Consider the following 19,674-nt stretch of genomic DNA (forward strand, 5'->3'; position numbering starts at 1 on the left):
TGAGTTGGTAGAATGGGCTAATGGCATACCTGGAGGTGGATAGGAGAGATCTTAGTTTTTGTATTTCAGTGTGTTTGTGAGATCTGGTTTCTAGTCGAATGTAGGTGGTTGTTGTATTAAATTGAGAGCAGGAATTGTTGAAACCTTTGTTCTTGTGGAGTGTTTATTGCGGGTAATAAATTACCTTAGTTTAGCCTCAGGAGTGCTGGAGAGGTGTTAAGACTGTTAAAGATTAAAGTGATAAGATTTCTTGCATTTACTTCTGTTTTGAGTTTTAATTACAGTTTGGAAGAAAGAAGAATAAAAGTGACGTCTTAATCCAAGTTCTGTATTCTTTTAAATGTTTTACTTACATCTCAGTTTAAGATGTTAAGTTTGAATGAGTGTTGGAAGCTTCCATGTGTGTCTGTGTGTGTTTAACAGAGTTGTTTGTTTTGATGTGATTTTACAACAGTGGGTTTGATACAGAGTTTAAATAAAATTAGAAGGTAAATTGAAATTTCAAAATCAAAGTACATAATTTGAAGTTGGAAATAGCCAATTTGAATTTTGATTAAACCTGTGTTTGAATTTTGTTAAGAAAGGATTTAAACCTTGGAGGGAACCATGTGCTCGCTCCTTTGTCTTAAAGTGAAGATTATGAGAGAGTTAGTTGAGAAATTGGGAGAAGAAATTAAGTAATTTTATGGAAAAGTAGATAAGCAAGAACAAAAGAATGAGGTAAATGTACTGTCTATGAGTCAGTTTAAAATATTTTAAGTTAAGTGAAATGAATTGTAATTCTGCTTATTTCAAGTTCCAGCAGGAGATTAATCAATTGAATCTTAGTTGCCAATGCAAATTGTCCTTACAGATGTCTGATAGTTTAATATTCTGTAACTGGTTAAAATTATGTACTGCCATTGGAATTTTATGTGCTATCTATTGTTCAAAGTTTGCCAAATATTGAGCACTGTCAAGCTTAAAATCTAGCCAGTTAAAATCAAACCAAAATATTTTTGATTAGTTAACTAGTGTGTATTGTACCTACTTTGGTTTTGATTTGGCGCCTGTTGTTTTCCTCGAGTGCGGGGGGGGGGGGGGGGGGGTTTGATCTGGAGCTTGGTTTAAATTGGAAACGGATTGGATTAAAGGGGTTTGGATATCACAGTTATGGTGTGTAAAGTATGATACAACTGCTGCTTGATTATTTTTATTATACAGTATAGCACTGCTATATAGACCCGGAAATAAAATCAAATCCTGAGAAGCCTTTACCAATTTTGTATAATATAGTTATATATTATATGTTGTGTGTTGATAAAACATCATTCTGTAGGAGCTTCCTGTTTTCCTCGCCATACAAATAACTAAATTAGAGATAATGTCGGGGTACATTATATAAAGATTGGAGCTGTATGGTATGTGATTTTAATGGGGAATGCGATGTTTTTTGATGAGATTATATACAAATGAATGGATGTCCAACTGCAGCCAAAAAACCAGTGTAAAGTGTTATTTAATTCACACTAAGCTTTCTATGGAAGGGGGGTGTGTAGTTAACTGTATAATGTACTAGCTAAAGCCATACAGATATCGGGAAATTGTGGACAGAGATATTGCCCACTATACTGATAAGATTAAGAATTACCACAAACCGGACAACCGGATTAACCCCTTATGAATTAATGACAGAATGGGTGATGATGTAGGTTCACTAAAAGATGAATTCAGGAAATGTGTGTTGGAACAAAGCACCCAACTAAAAGGGATGCGCAAATTGGTAAAAGACAATTCGGAACAAAGAGACACAGAGAGAGAGAGAGAGAGAGCTTGAAATGCTCCCTGACGGGCGGGAAGTTGCGTCCAAGTAAAAGCACTACTTGACAAACCTGGGTTCGTCCCTAAATGGGAGGGCCCCTATAAAGTTAAAATTGTGTAGTGTGCTTAATTCACAGATATGCGAGACGGTTGACCTCCAAGCAAGCTGAACGGATTTGCGGGCAGTGACGCGCGGGCGGTATAGCCTTTGGACCATTGTATAACGGTCGCGCGGGTTATTAGTTAAGTGATAGGATGATTTTCTTGCTGCTTCTCACGACCCTTGCCCTGCTAGTTACGGAGGGGAAGTATAGATGGAATTGTGTAGACTTGAGGATAGAGCCTCGCAAGCTTCTCTGTAACGATGGCTCTGTCTATTGTAACCTTCCGACACATGGAATAAGTCCCTGGGAGGTTACCCGTAGGGACCGCTGCTTGGGATTCCTTAACCATGCCATGTTGCTAACTCTGTTGGAGGGGCAAGGTGATTGGGGTCTCCCATGCATGTAATGTGGTGTAACTGGAATTTTTGGTGTTTAGGGACCGGGATGGATCTGTACCCGGCAACAGCAGAGGGCTCCGGAGAATGTGTACATCAACACGAGATTTGGTCGATCCAAGCAATCGTTGTACCAATCCTCTAAAATCAGGCCCTATCACATGAACACTTTCATGTTTCTGTCTCACTTGTGTGTATTGCAGTCACAATTTTGAGCAAGTGCTGGGTCTGCTCACATATTCCCATGCACGAAGGAAAGGGGGGGAAAGTCCTTTATTCCCTATCCCTTTGTCAACTCCGGGAATAGTAGAGGGGATTTCGAATCAGAATGGAACCCAAGATGGGACAAGGAAAGTGACATTTAAAAAACCCCATCAGGCATGTTGTGAAAAACCAACAAGGGGGGATCTATCTGCTTTGGTAAGAAATGGAACCATACTTATTGGCCGTAGCTACTGTACCCAGCAGGTTAATGTCACCAGTGGCGCCTGGGCTTTGGTGCAACAGATTACAGTCCATTGCCCCACTGCTGATGTCCTGGTCAGCCTCTCCTCTACTTATATGAGCAGCATGACTGCATATAACGGTACCTGTTGTATCTGTGGAAACAATGCCGACCCATGGCTTCCTTGGGATTGGGTAGGATCGTGTTATTTAGCATATGTGGTACCCTATATTCACCATTAGTGAGACAGAACGGTTCTTTATGATAGCTTTCCCACTTTATGGGACAGCAAAAGCAGCTCAGCAACTTATACATATGGCCTCGACCTTGGAGAGAATTGCAAATGAAACTAGAGACGGGTTCAAGGAGGTGAGCACAGCCTTCTCTGAAGTATCAGCCGAGGTTGTAGCTATCCGGACTGTTGCTTTATAGAACCGATTGACACTTGATTATGTGTTGGCTTTCCAGGGAGGAACGTGCGCTATAATTGAATCCGAATGCTGCACGTATATCCCAGATGTTTCGGAAAATATAACTCGTTTGGCAGATCATATCAAACGAGTGGCTATGACAATACAAGGTGAAGGGAGCCAATATCATAATTATAACCCTCGGGATCGCTGGGGCAATGGTTCAGGTCGTGGGGATCATACCTGATGCACGAGTTAATTGTATTAATTGTCATTGTTATCGCATGTTGTATTTGTATGGCATTATTGAACGCTTGTTGTAAAATGGTAACAGCCCGAATTATGCCGAGTGCAAGTGTACAGGCAGAAGGGGTAGACTTCCTGATGAAGGAGGTAGGCCCATATATGTTGGTAACATTTGGCTCTGAGTTGGTCATGGGGCCATGTTTGCACTTGGCCTCTGACCAAAAGGGGGGATTGAAGAAGGGAAAGGGTTAATGTTTTTTTCTACTCAATGTATTTTGTGCCTAAAAGGTTGAACTTTGTATCTGGAACGTATCATAAACATATTGTTTACTTATGGCTAGCCTCCCTTTTGTTTATATTGCTCCTGGTAGTAATATAAGCCATTTGTTCATGTCTTTCATCTTTTACTTTTAGTAGTATAAGCCATTTGTTCTTGGTTTCATCTTTTACTTTTAGTATAAGCCATTTGTCCATGGTTCCCTCGCTTGTTTATATCATTCTGATAAAACAGACAGTTAAATATAGATGTTCGGGGGTAAGTCATTCTTTCTCGTAGGCTTGTGTATGATTTAAACAAAGGAAGCAAATGGTAGAGTGCGAGAATGGCCGTTTGAAGGAGGACTCCCACTGGGACAACTGCACTCGTACTCAGTCACCTCAAAGGAAAAGCTGCGGGAAGAGCAGGGGACCAGGGGTGTCACCTTGGCTTTGACTATCAGGAGAATTGTGCTTTATGACCCAAGGATACCAGATGGTCTCTAACCATGATCCAGAGACTATCAGAAGCTGTTAAAGGAACTATAATTTATGATCAAGGACCGTTAACTGGACTTTGCTTCATGACTTGTATTGGGAACCCTGATGTATAAATATCCACGCTTCTTGTGTTCAGAGAGAACTTTGGCTTCCGCTTTCAAGGGGTCAGGTTCTCCCATAAGCTTATGAGAATAAAGCATGACTGTATTTTGACTCATACCAGCCTATAGAGGTATATTTTCCGACTTCAGAGCCTACAAGGGAACAGGCAATTCTGGATTTGGTGATGTGTAATGAGACAGACTTGATTAGGGAACTTAAGGTGAAGCAACCCTTAGGGAGCAGTGACCACAATATGACGGAATTTACCCTGCAGGTTGAGAGGGAGAAGCTGGAATCAGATGTAATGGTATTATAATGAAATAAAGGTAACTACAAAGACATGAGGGAGGAGCTGGCCAGAGTTGATTGGAAAGGGAGCCGAGCAGGGAAGACAGTGGAACAGTAATGGCAGGAGTTTTTGAGAGTTATTCGGGAGGCACAACAGAAATTCATCCCAAGGAGGAGGGAACATGCTAAGGGGAGGACGAGGCATCCATGGCTGATGAGGGAAGTCAAGAACAGCATAAAAGCAAAAGATAAAGCATACAAAGTGCCAAGGATTAGTGGGAAGCCAGAGGATTGGGAAGCCTTTAAAAGTGAGCAGAGGACAACTAAAACAGTAATAAGGGAGGAGAAGATGAAATATGAGTATAAGCTAGCTAGTAATACAAAAGAAGACGGGAAGAGTTTTTTCAATATATAAAAGGTAAGAGAGAGGCAAAAATAGCCATTGGACCACTGGAAACTGAGGCTGGAGAAGTAATAATAGGAAACAAAGAAATGGCAGAGGAACTGAATAGTTACTTTGCATCAGTCTTCACGGTGGAAGGTACCAGTGGGATGCCAGAGCTCCAGGAGAGTCAGGGGCCACAGGTGAGTGTAGTGGCCATCACTAAGGAGAAGGTTCTGGGGAAACAAAGGTCTGAAGGTGGATAAATCACCTGGACTGGATGGACTACACTCCAGGGTTCTAAAAGAGATAGCTGAGGAAATTGTGGAGACATTGGTGGTGATCTTTCAGGAATCACTGGAGGCAGGAAGGGTACCAGAGGACTGGAAAGTAGCTAATGTAACACCACTGTTTAAGAAGGGAGGGAGGGAGGAAGCAGACGGGAAATTATAGGCCGGTTAGCCTGACTTCGGTCATTGGCAAGATTTTAGAGTCCATTATTAAAGATGAGATCGCAGAGTACTTGGAAGTGCATGATAAAGTAGGACTGAGTCAGCACGGCTTTGTCAAGGGGAGGTCATGTCTGACAACTCTGTTAGAGTTCTTTGAGGAGGTAACAAGAAAGATAGATAAAGGAGAACCAGTGGACATGATTTATTTAGATTTCCAGAAGGCCTTTGACAAGGTGCCGTATAGGAGACTGTTAAATAAGTTAAGCGCCCGTGGTGTTAAAGGCAAGATCCTGGCATGGATAGAGGATTGGTTGACTGGCAGAAGGCAGAGCGTGGGGACAAAGGGGTCTTTTTCAAGATGGCAGCCAGTGACTAGTGGTGTGCCTTGGGGTCAGTGCTGGGACCACAACTTTTCACAATATACATGAACGATTTGGAGGAAGGAACTGAAGGCACTGTTATTAAGTTTGCAGATGATACAAAGATATGTAGAGGGACAGGTAGTACTGAGGAAGCAGGGAGGCTGCAGAAGGACCTGGACAGATTAGGAGAGTGGGCAAAGAAGTGGCAGATGGAATACCATGTGTAAAAGTGTGAGATTATGCACTTTGGAAGGAGGAATGGAGGTATAGACTATTTTCTAAATGGGAAAATGCTGAGGAAATCAGAAACACAAAGGGACTTGGGAGTCATTGTTCAAGATTCTCTTAAGGTTAACGTGCAGGTTCAGTCGGCAGTTAGGAAAGCAAATGCAATGTTAGCATTCATGTTGAGAGGGCCAGAATACAAGAACAAGGATGTACTTCTGAGGCTGTATAAGGCTCTGGTCAGACCCCATTTGGAGTATTGTGAACAGTTTTGGGCCCCGTATCTAACGGAGGATGTGCTGGCCTTGGAAAGGGTCCAGAGGAGATTCACAAGAATGATCCCTGGAATGAAGAGCTTGTCATATGAGGAATGGTTGAGGACTCTGGGTCTGTACTCATTGGAATTTAGAAGGATGAGGGGGGATCTTATTGAAACTTACAGGATACTGCGATGCCTGGAAAGAGTGGACGTGGAGAGGATGTTTCCATTCGTAGGAAAAACTAGAACCAGAGGGCACAACCTCAGGCTAAAGGGACGATCCTTTAAAAGTTAAAATAAAAGTAAAGTTTATTTATTAGTCACAAGTAAGGCTTACATTAACACTGCAATGAAGTTACTGTGAAATTCCCCTAGTCGCCACAGTCCAGCGCCTGTTTGGGTCAATGCACCTCACTAGCACGTCTTTTAGACTGAGGGAGGAAACCGGAGCACCCGGAGGAAACCCACGCAGACATGGGGAGAACGTGCAAACTCCACACAGACACTGACCCAAGCAGGAATCGAACCCGGGTCCCTGGCGCTGTGAAGCAGCAGTACTAACCACTGTGCCGCCCCAGAAACAGAGATGAAAACAGAGATGAGGAGGATATTCTTCAGCCAGAGAGTGATGAATCTGTGGAACTCTTTGCCACAGAAGGCTGTGGAGGCCAGGTCATTGAGTGTCTTTAAGACAGAGATAGATAGGTTCTTGTGTAATAAGGGGATCAAGGGTTATGAGGAAAAGGCAGGCGAATGGGGATGAGAAAAATATTAGCCATGATTGAATAGCGGAGCAGACTCGATGGGCCGACTGGCCTAATTCTGCTCCTATGTCTTATGGTCTTATGGATTCAGTGTACTCGGTGACTCCAATCCTGCCCTCATACAGTCTCTGGCTGATTCACGGCCGATCAGATGACTTGCTCAAACTACTATCGAGGCATCAGTCATTCAAGCAGAATTAATAGAATGTTCTAGACACATACTTTTTCCAGGATGTCCTTGGATTCTTTGGTGATCCAGCGTGGATAGTGTGGGGTGTCCACTCGGATTGACTCAAATAGCTCATCCTCATCATCACCATGGAATGGAGACTGACCAATCAGCATCTCGTATAACAGCACCCCAAATGACCACCAATCAACTGAGAACGTGTACTTCTGACCCAGTAAAATCTGTCAGGAAAAGGAACATAATCAAAATGGAGGGCGGACGGGGGGCGGGCGGGGGGCGGGCGGGGAGCGGAGGGCGGGCGGGGAGCGGAGGGCGGGCGGGGAGCGGAGGGCGGGCGGGGAGCGGAGGGCGGGCGGGGAGCGGAGGGCGGGCGGGGAGCGGAGGGCGGGCGGGGAGCGGAGGGCGGGCGGGGAGCGGGCGGGGGGGTGGAGGGCGGGCGGGGGGTGGAGGGTGGGCAGGGGCAGAGGGCGGCGAAGGGCGGGTGGGGGCAGAGGGTGGGGGTGGAGGGCGGGGGGTTTGGGGACAGAGTGCGGGCGGAGGCGGGGAGTGGGGGCGGAGGGTGGGGAGTGGGGGCGGAGGGCGGGCGGGGGCTGGGGGCGGTGGGCGGGAGGGGGCGGGGTTTGGGGGCAGAGTGCGGGCAGGGAGTGGGGGCGGAGGGTGGGGAGTGGGGGCGGAGTGGAGGCAGGGAGTGGGGGTGGAGGGCGGGTGGGAGCGGAGGGCGGGAGGGGGGTGGGGGCGGAGGGCGGGTGGGGGCGGAGGGCGGGTGGGGGCGGGAGGGGGGTGGGGGCGGGGCTTGGGGGCAGAGTGCGGGCGGGGAGTGGGGGCGGAAGGTGGGGAGTGGGGGCGGGGAGTGGGGCCGGAGGGTGGGGAGTGGGGGTGGGGGGTGGAGGGTGGGGGTGGGGTTTGGGGGCGGAGGGCGGGCGGGGAGTGGGGAGAGGGCGGCAGAGCCGGGAGTGGGAGGGCGTGGCAAGGGAGAGAGATGGGGGAGGGGAACAGAGAAAGGGAGAGAGAAAAGGCACACAAGCCTAATTACAAGATCATATATGAAGAACTCAGTGCGAGAGCCAAAGCAATTGTACCAGAGAGTGCGATAGACGGAATAACTGTCACAAATAATAGTATAGGTCCCAAGAGCAACAATGCTTCCACTGTGCTGTGAGGGAAGCTCTGGAATGAGAAGGGAGCTGCTGGCCTCATACTGACATAACGAGACACTGACCTCAGGTGCGATGTAATCCGGGGTTCCGCAGAAAGTGGTAGCTCTGTTTTCCCCAAATACATTCTCCTTGCACATTCCAAAGTCAGCTATTTTGATATGTCCATCCTTGTCTAACATCACATTGTCCAGCTTGAGATCCCTGCATCAAAAGACCAGTGCCACCCAGTTACTAATAATCTGGAAAGTCATTCTGCAGATTAAATCTTAATAATTTACTCTCTGAAGTGTGAAGTCATTCACTTTGCTAATTAAAATAGAAAACCAAAATTTTTAAAAAGAAACATGAAATTTGAATTTTGATTTTCAGTTGTGTGGTGCGAATGTTACTTGACATTTATCAGCCCATACCTGAATAATGTCCAGGCTTTGCTGCAAACGTGAGGAGTTGTGAATGGTGCTGAACATTGTGCAAGCATCCACGAATATCCCTACTCCTGACTTGATGGAAGGAAGATCATTGAAGTAACTGAAGATGGTTGGGCCTTGAACACCAGTCTGAGGAACTCCTAGAGAGATGCCCTGACACTCAGCTAACTGACCTCCGATAACCACAGCCATCTTCCTTTGTGCCAGGTATGGCTCCAACCACTGGAGAATTTTCCCTTGATTCCCATTGACTTCAGTTTGATACCACACTCAGTCAAATGCTGCCTTGATATCAAGAGCAGTTATTCTCACCTCTTGAGTTCAGCTCTTTTGTCCATTATTGGACCAAGGCTGTAATGAAATTAGGAGCTGGGTGGTCCTGGCAGAACTTAAAGATAGGGAGGGGCAAGGCCATACAGGGATTTCAAAATGAAGCAGAGAATTTTGAGATGACGCTTACACCAGAATTGAGTGTACATCAGTGGTGACGGATGAATGGGATTTGCTGCAAATTAAGACATAGGCAGCGGATCTCAAGCTTTATAGAATGTAGAATAGTTAAGCATAGATGTACCGAAGTATTGACCAAAGGTTTCAGCAATTGGGCTGAGGTGGAGGCACTGTCAGGAAATGTTAATGAACTCACATTACCTTTGCTAATGCCCTTGACCTGCTCCTGCTTCGGGCATCTCACCGTGCTAACATATGAACATATTAACTAAGAGCTGGTGGAGGCCATTCGGCCCCTTGAGTCTGCTCTGCCATTCAATAAGATCAAGGCTGATCTAATTGTGACATCAACTCCATATTCCGTATACCCCTGATAACCTTCAACTCCCTTGTTAGTCAAGGCTCTTTCTAAATTTGTTATCAAGATATTCAATGACCTTCCCTCCACTGCTCCCCGGAGAACAGACTTCCAAAAACACACAACCTTCAGGGAAAAAAATTCTCCTCATTTTCATCTGAAATGAGAGACTCCTTGGGGGTGATCTTACCAAACAAATTCGAAGTGCCGAACAAGAGCGAGAACGGGAGAGAATTGCACCCACTTTTTCGGCGAGCCATTGGGTGCAATCGTACAACACTTAGGAAAAAAGAGCTCAAATGTGATTCTCACCAATAGGGGGAGGGGGCAGAGCCTATTCACACATTGAAGTTGGCTAAGCATTGTGCAGGCGCCCCAATCGCCCAGTGCAGTGTCAGTGTGTACGCTGGGAGATCTGTCACTCTCCTTCACTCCCCCGAGACACTGCCTCTCCCCCTCTGATCCACACACTTACACCCCCAGGTTCACACTCCCAGCCCTCCAATTGCTGCACCCACCCGCCCCAGATTGCCACCCCTTAAAAGTAGATAAATCTCCAGGTCCAAATGAATTGTGCCCTAGGCTGCTGTGAGAAGCAAGGGAGAAGATTGCAGGGGCTCGGACCCAAATTTTCAATTCCTCTCTGGCCACGGGGGAGGTGCCAGACGACTGGAGGACAGCTAATGTGGTTCCGCTATTTAAAAAGGATTGGAGAGATGAACCAGGGAACTACAGACCAGTGAGTCTCACATCAGGGAAGCTTTTGGAGAAACCTCTGAAGGAGAGCATCTATCACCACTTGGAGAGGCAAGGCTTGATCAGGGATAGTCAGCATGGCTTCATCAGAGGGAGGCCATGCCTATCAAATTTGATCGAATTTTTTGAGTAAGTGACCAGGTGTGTAGACGAAGGTAGTGGCACGGTAGCACAGTGGTTAGCACTGCTGCTTCACAGCTCCAGGGTCCCGGGTTCGATTCTCGGCTCGGGTCACTGTCTGTGTGGAGTTTGCACATTCTCCTCGTGTCTGCGTGGGTTTCCTCCGGGTGCTCCGGTTTCCTCCCACAGTCCAAAGATGTGCGGGTTAGGTTGATTGGCCAGGTTAAAAATTGCCCCTTAGAGTCCTGGGATGTGTAGGTTAGAGGGATTAGCGGGTAAATATGTGGGGGTAGGGCCTGGGTAGGATTGTGGTCGGTGCAGACTCGATGGGCCGAATGGCCTCCTTCTGCACTGTAGGGTTTCTATGATTTCTATGATAGTGCAGTTGATGTAGTTGACGGATACAGAACTAGCTTGGTCATAGAAGACAGAGGGTAGCAGTGGAAGGGTGCGTTTCTGAATGGAGGGCTGTGATCAGTACTGGGATCTTTGCTGTTTGTAATATATATAAATGATGTGGAGGAAAATGTAACTGGATTGATTAATAAGTTTGTGGATGTCACAAAGGTTGGTGGATTTGTGAATAGCAATGAGGACCTTCAGAGGATACAGCAGGGTATAGATCGGTTGGAGACTTGGGCGGAGAGATGGCAGATGGAGTTTAATCTGGACAACTGTGAGATAATGCATTTTAGAAGGACTAATACAGATGGGAAATACACAGTAAATGGCAGAACCCTTAAGAGTATTGATAGGCAGAGGGATCTGGGTGTACAGGTACACAGGTCACTGAAAGTGGCAACGCAGGTGGAGAAGGTAGGCAAGAAGGTATACAGCATGCTTGCCTATATCAGCCGGGGCATCGAGTTTAAAAATTGGCAAGTTATGTTGCAGTTTTACAGAACCTTAGTTAGGCCGCACTTGGAATATAGTGTTGAATTCTGATCGTCACACTATCAGAAGGATGTGGAGGCTTTGGAGAGGGTACAGAAAAGATTTACCAGGATGTTGCCTAGTATAGAGGGCATTAGCTATGAGAAGAGGTTGGAGAAATTTGGTTTGTTCTCACTGGAACGACAGAGGTTGAGGGGCGACCTGATAGAAGTCTACAAGATTAAGGGGCATGGACAGAGGGGATAGTCAGAAGCTTTTTCCCAGGGTGAAAGAGTCAATTATTAGGGGGCACAGGTTTAAGGTGCGAGGGGCAAGGTTTAAAGGAGATGTACGATGGCAAGTTTTTTTTTTACCGAGGGTGGTGGGTGCCTGGAACTTGCTGCCGGGGGAGGTAGTGGAAGCAGGTACGATCATGACTTTTAAGGGGCATATTGACAAGTACATGAATAGGATGGGAATAAAGGGATACGGTCCCCGAAGGGTAAGGGGTTTTAGTTCAGTCGGGCAGCATGGTTGGCGCAGGCTTGGAGGGCTGAAGGGCCTGTTCCTGTGCTGTAATTTTCTTTGTTCTAGTTTGTATGGATTTCAGCAAAGCCTTTGACATGGTCCCACATGGGAGACTTATAAAGAAGGTAAATGCATATGGGATACAGGGTAATTTGATAAAGTGGATTCAAAATTGGCTCAGTTGTAGGACAGTAAGAAGTTTAACAACACCAGGTTAAAGTCCAACAGGTTTATTTGGTAGCAAAAGCCACACAAGCTTTCGAGGCTCTGAGCCCCTTCTTCAGGTGAGTGGGAATTCTGTTCACAAACAGAACTTATAAGACACAGACTCAATTTACATGAATAATGGTTGGAATGCGAATACTTACAACTAATCCAGTCTTTAAGAAACAAAACAATGGGAGTGGAGAGAGCATCAAGACAGGCTAAAAAGATGTGTATTGTCTCCAGACAAGACAGCCAGTGAAACTCTGCAGGTCCACGCAACTGTGGGAGTTACAAATAGTGTGACATAAATTCTGATTCTAGGATCGCATGATAAAGACTCAGGAGGAAAAAAGCAGAAATATTTATGTGAAATAGTGTGACATAAACCCAATATCCCGGTTGAGGCCGTCCTTGTGTGTGCGGAACCTGGCTATCAGTTTCTGCTCCGCGACTCTGCGCTGTCGTGTGTCGCGAAGGCCGCCTTGGAGAACGCTTACCCGAATATCAGAGGCCGAATGCCCGTGACCGCTGAAGTGCTCCCCAACAGGAAGAGAACAGTCTTGCCTGGTGATTGTCGAGCGGTGTTCATTCATCCGTTGTCGCAGCGTCTGCATAGTTTCCCCAATGTACCATGCCTCGGGACATCCTTTCTTGCAGCGTATCAGGTAGACAACGTTGGCCGAGTTGCAAGAGTATGTACCGTGTACCTGGTGGTACAGCGCAGAGTCGCGGAGCAGAAACTGATAGCCAGGTTCCGCACACACAAGGACGGCCTCAACCGGGATATTGGGTTTATGTCACACTATTTCACATAAATATTTCTGCTTTTTTCCTCCTGAGTCTTTATCATGCGATCCTAGAATCAGAATTTATGTCACACTATTTGTAACTCCCACAGTTGCGTGGACCTGCAGAGTTTCACTGGCTGTCTTGTCTGGAGACAATACACATCTTTTTAGCCTGTCTTGATGCTCTCTCCACTCCCATTGTTTTGTTTCTTAAAGACTGGATTAGTTGTAAGTATTCGCATTCCAACCATTATTCATGTAAATTGAGTCTGTGTCTTATAAGTTCTGTTTGTGAACAGAATTCCCACTCACCTGAAGAAGGGGCTCAGAGCCTCGAAAGCTTGTGTGGCTTTTGCTACCAAATAAACCTGTTGGACTTTAACCTGGTGTTGTTAAACTTCTTACTGTGTTTACCCCAGTCCAACGCCGGCATCTCCACATCAGTTGTAGGAGACAGAGGGTGACGACAGAGGCTGCTTTAGTGACTGGAAGCCAGTGTCCAATGGCATCCCACAGGGATCTGTGTTGGGCCCCTTATTAATTGTCATTTATATAAACGACATTGATGACTCTGTGGGGGTTAGGATTATTAAATTTGTGGATGACACAAAGACTGAACGGGTGGTTAACAGTGAGGCAGGGTGTCTTGGGCTACAAGAAGATATAGACGGAATGGTCAAATGGGCAGATAAGTGGCAGATGGAATTTAAACTTGTAAAGTGTGAGGTGATACACTTTGAAAAGAGTAATTTGACAAAGAAGTATTCAATGAATGGCATGACACTATGAAGTTCTGTGGAACAAAGGGACAAAGAACAAAGAAAATTACAGCACAGGAACAGGTCCTTCGGCCTTCCAAGCCTGCACCGACCATGCTGCCCGACTTAACTAAAAACCTCTACCCTTCCGGGGACCATATCCCTCTATTCCCATCCTATTCATGTACTTGTCAAGACGCCCCATAAAAGTCACTACCGTATCCGCTTCCACTACCTCCCCCGGCAACGAGTTCCAGGCACCCACTACTCTCTGTGTAAAAAATCTGCCTCGTACATCTCCTTTAAACCTTGCCCCTCGCACCTTAAACCTGTGCCCCCGAGTAATTGACCTTGGGTGTGTTTGTCCACAGATCTCTGAAGTCGGAAGGACATGTTAGTAGGATGGTGAAAAGTCATATAGGACACTTGCCTTTATCAATCGAGGCATAAATTACAAAAGCAGGGAAGTCATGTTGGAGTTGTATCGAACTTTGGTGAGGCCACAGCTGGAGCACTGTGTGCAGTTCTGGTCGCCACATTATAGGAAGGATGTGATTGCACTGGAGGGGGTGCAGAGGAGATTCACCAGGATGCTGTCTGGGATGGGACATTTAAGTTTTGAAGAGATGTTGGATAGGCTTGGGTTGTTTTAGTTGGAGCAGAGAAGACTGAGGGGCGATCTGATCGAGGTGTACGAGATTATGAGAGACATGGACAGAGTGGATAAAGTAGCTGTTGCCCTTAGTTGAAGGGTCAGTCACGAGGGGACATGGGTTCAAAGTGAGGGGCAGGAGCTTCAGAGGGATGTGCGGAAAAACTTTACCTCACCTTCTTTAAAAAGTATCTGGATGAACACTTGGCACATCATAACATTCAAGGCTATGGGCCAAGCGCTGGTAAATGGGATTAGGCGAGAGTTCAGGTGTTTCTCATCTGTCCTTGCAGACTCGATGGACTGAAGGGCCTCATGTGCACTGTTGGTTTTATAATTCTATGACAGTGCCAGGCTGGTAGTGCCCAAGGGGCCGTGCTTCTGACCACCTGGGCAGCATCACTGGACTCCAGTCCCACCAGTGAAGCTATCACGTCAGGTCCCCATTAGTGGGGACCGTACGTGATCCTCGCCGGTGAGGACCTCAATCAACGAGCAGGTAAGGCCAAGTGAGCCTGGACCATTGCAAAATTACCTGCTGAATAATGAAATCAGCTTCACATCCTTGAAGCCATTTCACTGGCAAAACGGGACCGATAACAGCGCGAGAGGTGATAAACTGGGCGTGATTTTTCGCCTCTTGCCCAATCTTACTGGCTCGCCACACCAATCGACCGGCACGATGAGTTGGTAAAGTTGATACCCCTTTATTTTGAAACTGTCTGGAATTGTCTGGCCGTTCATGCCCGTTCAGCAAGGATGGAGAATTTAGTGCTTAGCTAAATCTGCAGTGGGACAGGAGAATCCTGGCTGTGAGCAAGCTCGGAGGATCCAGCCACAGTCTTCCCAATGCCCTGTACAACTGTAGCAAATCATCCCTATTTTTATATTCCATTTTTCCTTGCAATAAACAACAACATTCTATCTCACTTCCTAATCACTTGCTGTATCTGCATACCAACTTTTCCTGATTCAGGTACCTGGGCACCCAGATCCCTCTGTACCTCAGAGTTCTATGATCTCCCCATTTCAATAACATGCTGCTTTTCTTGTCTTCCTGCCAAAGTGAACGAGTTCACATTTTCCCACATTATACTCCATCTGGCAAATCTTTGCCCACTTACTTAATCTATCTATATCCTTTTGCAGACTCTGTCCTCTTCACAACTTATTTCCCTCCTTAACTTTGTGTCATCTACAAATCTGGCAGCAATACATTTGGTCAAAATAAAAGCAAATTGCTGCGGATGCTGGAATCTGAGACCAAAAGAGAGAACGCTGGAAAATCTCAGCGGGTCTGGCAGCATCTGTAAGGAGAGAAAAGAGCTGACGTTCCGAGTCCAGATGACCCTTTGTCAAAGCTGACAATATATTTGGCCCCTTCATCCCAGTCATTGATATAAATTGAGATCTCAGCATTGACCCCTGTGACACTCCACTCATTTTGCACTCACTTGGTGCAATCCTCTCACCTCATTTAAAATCCTTGTTCCCTACCACCCAAAGTATAATTCCAATTTTCTCAGAGATATCTCCACTGCTTTCCTCTCTCAGCCTATGCATTAAACAACTTATCCTTAACTCATGTTCTGTCTCCCAAGTTCACTCCCTCTTATCCTCCTGAAATCTCTCCCTCACTGTAAACCCCCAAGCCTATAATCACAAGCAGTCTCTTGCAATCTCACATGGATTCACTAATCCCATCGTGCTGAAATACAGATAAAGCCGGCTTTGATCAATTTCTTGGATCCTTCTCCACCCACGTTCCAATTTCACCTCCAAACCCTTCTTCCATCTGTATCCACCCTTAGAAATAAAATGTCATTCACAATTCACATACAATCATACTTTCAAAATCTCAACTCTCCAATCTTAGACCCTCCTTTCACTACATTTCTGTTCAGTCACATCCTCAGCTCCACCTTCCATGACCCTACTAAGACCATTACTCTCTCTCACCTTAGTTGTTACCTTCAGTACGACCCTCAACTCCACTACCTTAAATCCAAGTGACACAGACTTGAAAGTTTATGGCGGACATCTGGTTTCATCATCCACCGCCAGGTCTGGCTGGACCACAAAATACGAGCAGATCCTGTACCTGTCATCTAACACTGCTTACTATTCCAGGATCATCCTGGTATGCAAAGAGAAACACTGCCCTGCTTCCATTCTAAACCATCACTTTAAACCCCTCTCCACGTCTTCTCACTTTCACCTCCAACAATATGAACAAGGAGCATATGAACTCCTTGATCATAAAAATCAAGACAATCCAATCAGCTGCATCTGTTGCATGCTTCCTTTCCATTAGCCCATTTGTGCAAACTTACTCGAAAGATCCCCCTGCTCTAAACCTGAACTCGTAGTTTGTGTCCAATCTTGCCTGATGCCCTCTCCAAGTTTATCTTGTCCATGAGACTCATGTCAAAAGCCATTCAACACTATTTCACTAAACCAGGAAGAAGTATCAACTCTGCCCAATTCCAAGTGACCAAGTATGGGGTGCCCTGCAGCTTGCTGAATGATCCCAGCACTCACCGGTAAATAATCCCCTTCGAGTGCAGGAACTGCAATCCACAGATTATCTCTGCTCCGTAAAACCTGCAGGATCAAAAACAAACCATCCGTTATATCATCAATTCCATTCCACCATTTACACAAGCGTCTCTGCAGGCCCTACTCACGATTTACACACCTGGTGATGGTCAAACTTGGCTCAGACTCATTCTCTCGCCTTTGAGCAAAAGGAGGTCAAACCACATCCAAAAGACATGAGCGCAAATTCCAAACGACTACAAGAGCCAGCACTGCGGGAGCGCCGCCCTGTTGGAGGGCCAGCACCGCGGGAGCGCCGCCCTGTTGGAGGGCTAGCACCGCGGGAGCACCGCCCTGTTGGAGGGCCAGCACCGCGGGAGCGCCGCCCTGTTGGAGGGCCAGCACCGCGGGAGTGCCGCCCTGTCGGAGGGCCAGCACCATGGGAGCGCCGCCCTGTCGGAGAGCCAGAACCGCGGGAACGAGAGGACACAGGTTTAAGGTGCTGGGGGTAGGTACAGAGGAGATGTCAGGGGTAAGTTTTTCACTCAGAGGGTGGTGGGTGAGTGGAATCGGCTGACGTCGGTGGTGGTGGAGGCAAACTCGTTGGGGTCTTTTAAGAGACTTCTGGATGAGTACATGGGATTTAATGGGATTGAGGGCTATAGATAGGCCTAGAGGTGGGGATGTGATCGGCGCAACTTGTGGGCCGAAGGGCCTGTTTGTGCTGTGGCTTTCTATCTTCTATGTTAACGCCGCCCTGTCGGAGGGTTGGCACAGAGGGAGCAGCACCCGGCAGGAACCAACACCGCGGGAGCGCCACCCTGTCGAAGCGCCAACACTGATGGGGAGTGGGTGGGGCAACGGGGGGGGGGGGAGGGGGGCGACAAGGGGGGGCGACGGGGGGCGGGGCGGTGGCGGGGGGCGGGGTGGCGGGGGGGGGTGTGGCGGGGGGCGACGGAGGGGCGGGGGGCGACGGAGGGGCGGGGCGACGGAGGGGCGGGGCGACGCGACGGAGGGCAACGCGACGGGGGGTGGGGCGGTGACGGGGGGCGGGGCGGTGGCGGGGGGTGGGTGGCGGGGGGGTTGGCGCGGGGGGCGACGGAGGGGCGACGGAGGGGCGGGGGGCGACGGAGGGGCGGGGGGCGACGGAGGGGCGGGGGGCGACGGAGGGGCGGGGCGACGGAGGGGCGGGGCGGGGCGACGGGGGGGCGGGGCGACGGAGGGGCGGGGCGACTGAGGGGCGGGGCGACTGAGGGGCGGGGCGACTGAGGGGCGGGGCGACTGAGGGGCGGGGCGACTGAGGGGCGGGGCGACTGAGGGGCGGGGCGACTGAGGGGCGGGGCGACTGAGGGGCGGGGCGACTGAGGGGCGGGGCGACTGAGGGGCGGGGCGACTGAGGGGCGGGGCGACTGAGGGGCGGGGCGACTGAGGGGCGGGGCGACTGAGGGGCGGGGCGACTGAGGGGCGGGGCGACTGAGGGGCGGGGCGACTGAGGGGCGGGGCGACTGAGGGGCGGGGCGGCTGAGGGGCGGGGCGACGGAGGGGGGGGCGACGGAGCGGGGGGGGCGACGGAGCGGGGGGGGCGACGGAGCGGGGGGGGCGACGGAGCGGGGGGGCGACGGAGCGGGGGGGGGGCGACGGAGCGGGGGGGGCGACGGAGCGGGGGGGGCGACGGAGCGGGGGGGGCGACGGAGCGGGGGGGGCGACGGAGCGGGGGGGCGACGGAGCGGGGGGGCGACGGAGCGGGGGGGGCGACGGAGCGGGGGGGGGCGACGGAGCGGGGGGGGCGCGACGGAGCGGGGGGGGGGCGACGGAGCGGGGGGGGCGACGGAGCGGGGGGGGCGACGGAGCGGGGGGGCGACGGAGCGGGGGGGGCGACGGAGCGGGGGGGGCGACGGAGCGGGGGGGGCGACGGAGCGGGGGAGGCGACGGAGCGGGGGAGGCGACGGAGCGGGGGGGGCGACGGAGCGGGGGGGGCGACGGAGCGGGGGGGGGCGACGGAGCGGGGGGGGCGACGGAGCGGGGGGGGCGACGGAGCGGGGGGGGCGACGGAGCGGGGAGGGCGACGGAGCGGGGAGGGCGACGGAGCGGGGGGGGCGACGGAGCGGGGGGGGCGACGGAGCGGGGGGGGCGACGGAGCGGGGGGGGCGACGGAGCGGGGGGGGCGACGGAGCGGGGGGGGCGACGGAGCGGGGGGGGCGACGGAGCGGGGGGGGCGACGGAGCGGGGGGGGCGACGGAGCGGGGGGGGCGACGGAGCGGGGGGGGCGACGGAGCGGGGGGGGCGACGGAGCGGGGGGGGCGACGGAGCGGGGGGGGCGACGGAGCGGGGGGGGCGACGGAGCGGGGGGGGCGACGGAGCGGGGGGGGCGACGGAGCGGGGGGGGCGACGGAGCGGGGGGGGCGACGGAGCGGGGGGGGCGACGGAGCGGGGGGGGCGACGGAGCGGGGGGGGCGACGGAGCGGGGGGGGCGACGGAGCGGGGGGGGCGACGGAGCGGGGGGGGCGACGGAGCGGGGGGGGCGACGGAGCGGGGGGGGCGACGGAGCGGGGGGGGCGACGGAGCGGGGGGGGCGACGGAGCGGGGGGGGCGACGGAGCGGGGGGGGCGACGGAGCGGGGGGGGCGACGGAGCGGGGGGGGCGACGGAGCGGGGGGGGCGACGGAGCGGGGGGGGCGACGGAGCGGGGGGGGCGACGGAGCGGGGGGGGCGACGGAGCGGGGGGGGCGACGGAGCGGGGGGGGCGACGGAGCGGGGGGGGCGACGGAGCGGGGGGGGCGACGGAGCAGGGGGGGCGACGGAGCGGGGGGGGCGACGGAGCGGGGGGGGCGACGGGGGGGGGGGGCGACGGAGGGGGGGGGCGACGGAGGGGGGGGCGACGG

General features: G+C 50.8%; 1 protein-coding gene across 3 annotated transcripts in view; it reads right to left on the reverse strand.

Moving 5' to 3' along the window:
- Positions 1-19,674, reverse strand: part of LOC144491778 (protein kinase C delta type-like) — a 173,172-nt gene that overhangs the window by 30,752 nt on the left and 122,746 nt on the right. For all 3 annotated transcript variants that reach the window (XM_078210038.1, XM_078210039.1, XM_078210040.1), the window contains exons 14-16: positions 16,797-16,859; positions 8,400-8,538; positions 7,213-7,401 (exon numbers count right to left, since the gene is read on the reverse strand). In XM_078210038.1, coding sequence (XP_078066164.1) covers positions 7,213-7,401; positions 8,400-8,538; positions 16,797-16,859 — 391 coding nt within the window. The remainder of the gene's footprint in view (positions 1-7,212; positions 7,402-8,399; positions 8,539-16,796; positions 16,860-19,674) is intronic.

The sequence above is a fragment of the Mustelus asterias genome, chromosome 3 (assembly GCF_964213995.1).
Source record: "Mustelus asterias chromosome 3, sMusAst1.hap1.1, whole genome shotgun sequence".
Lineage (NCBI taxonomy): Eukaryota > Metazoa > Chordata > Chondrichthyes > Carcharhiniformes > Triakidae > Mustelus > Mustelus asterias.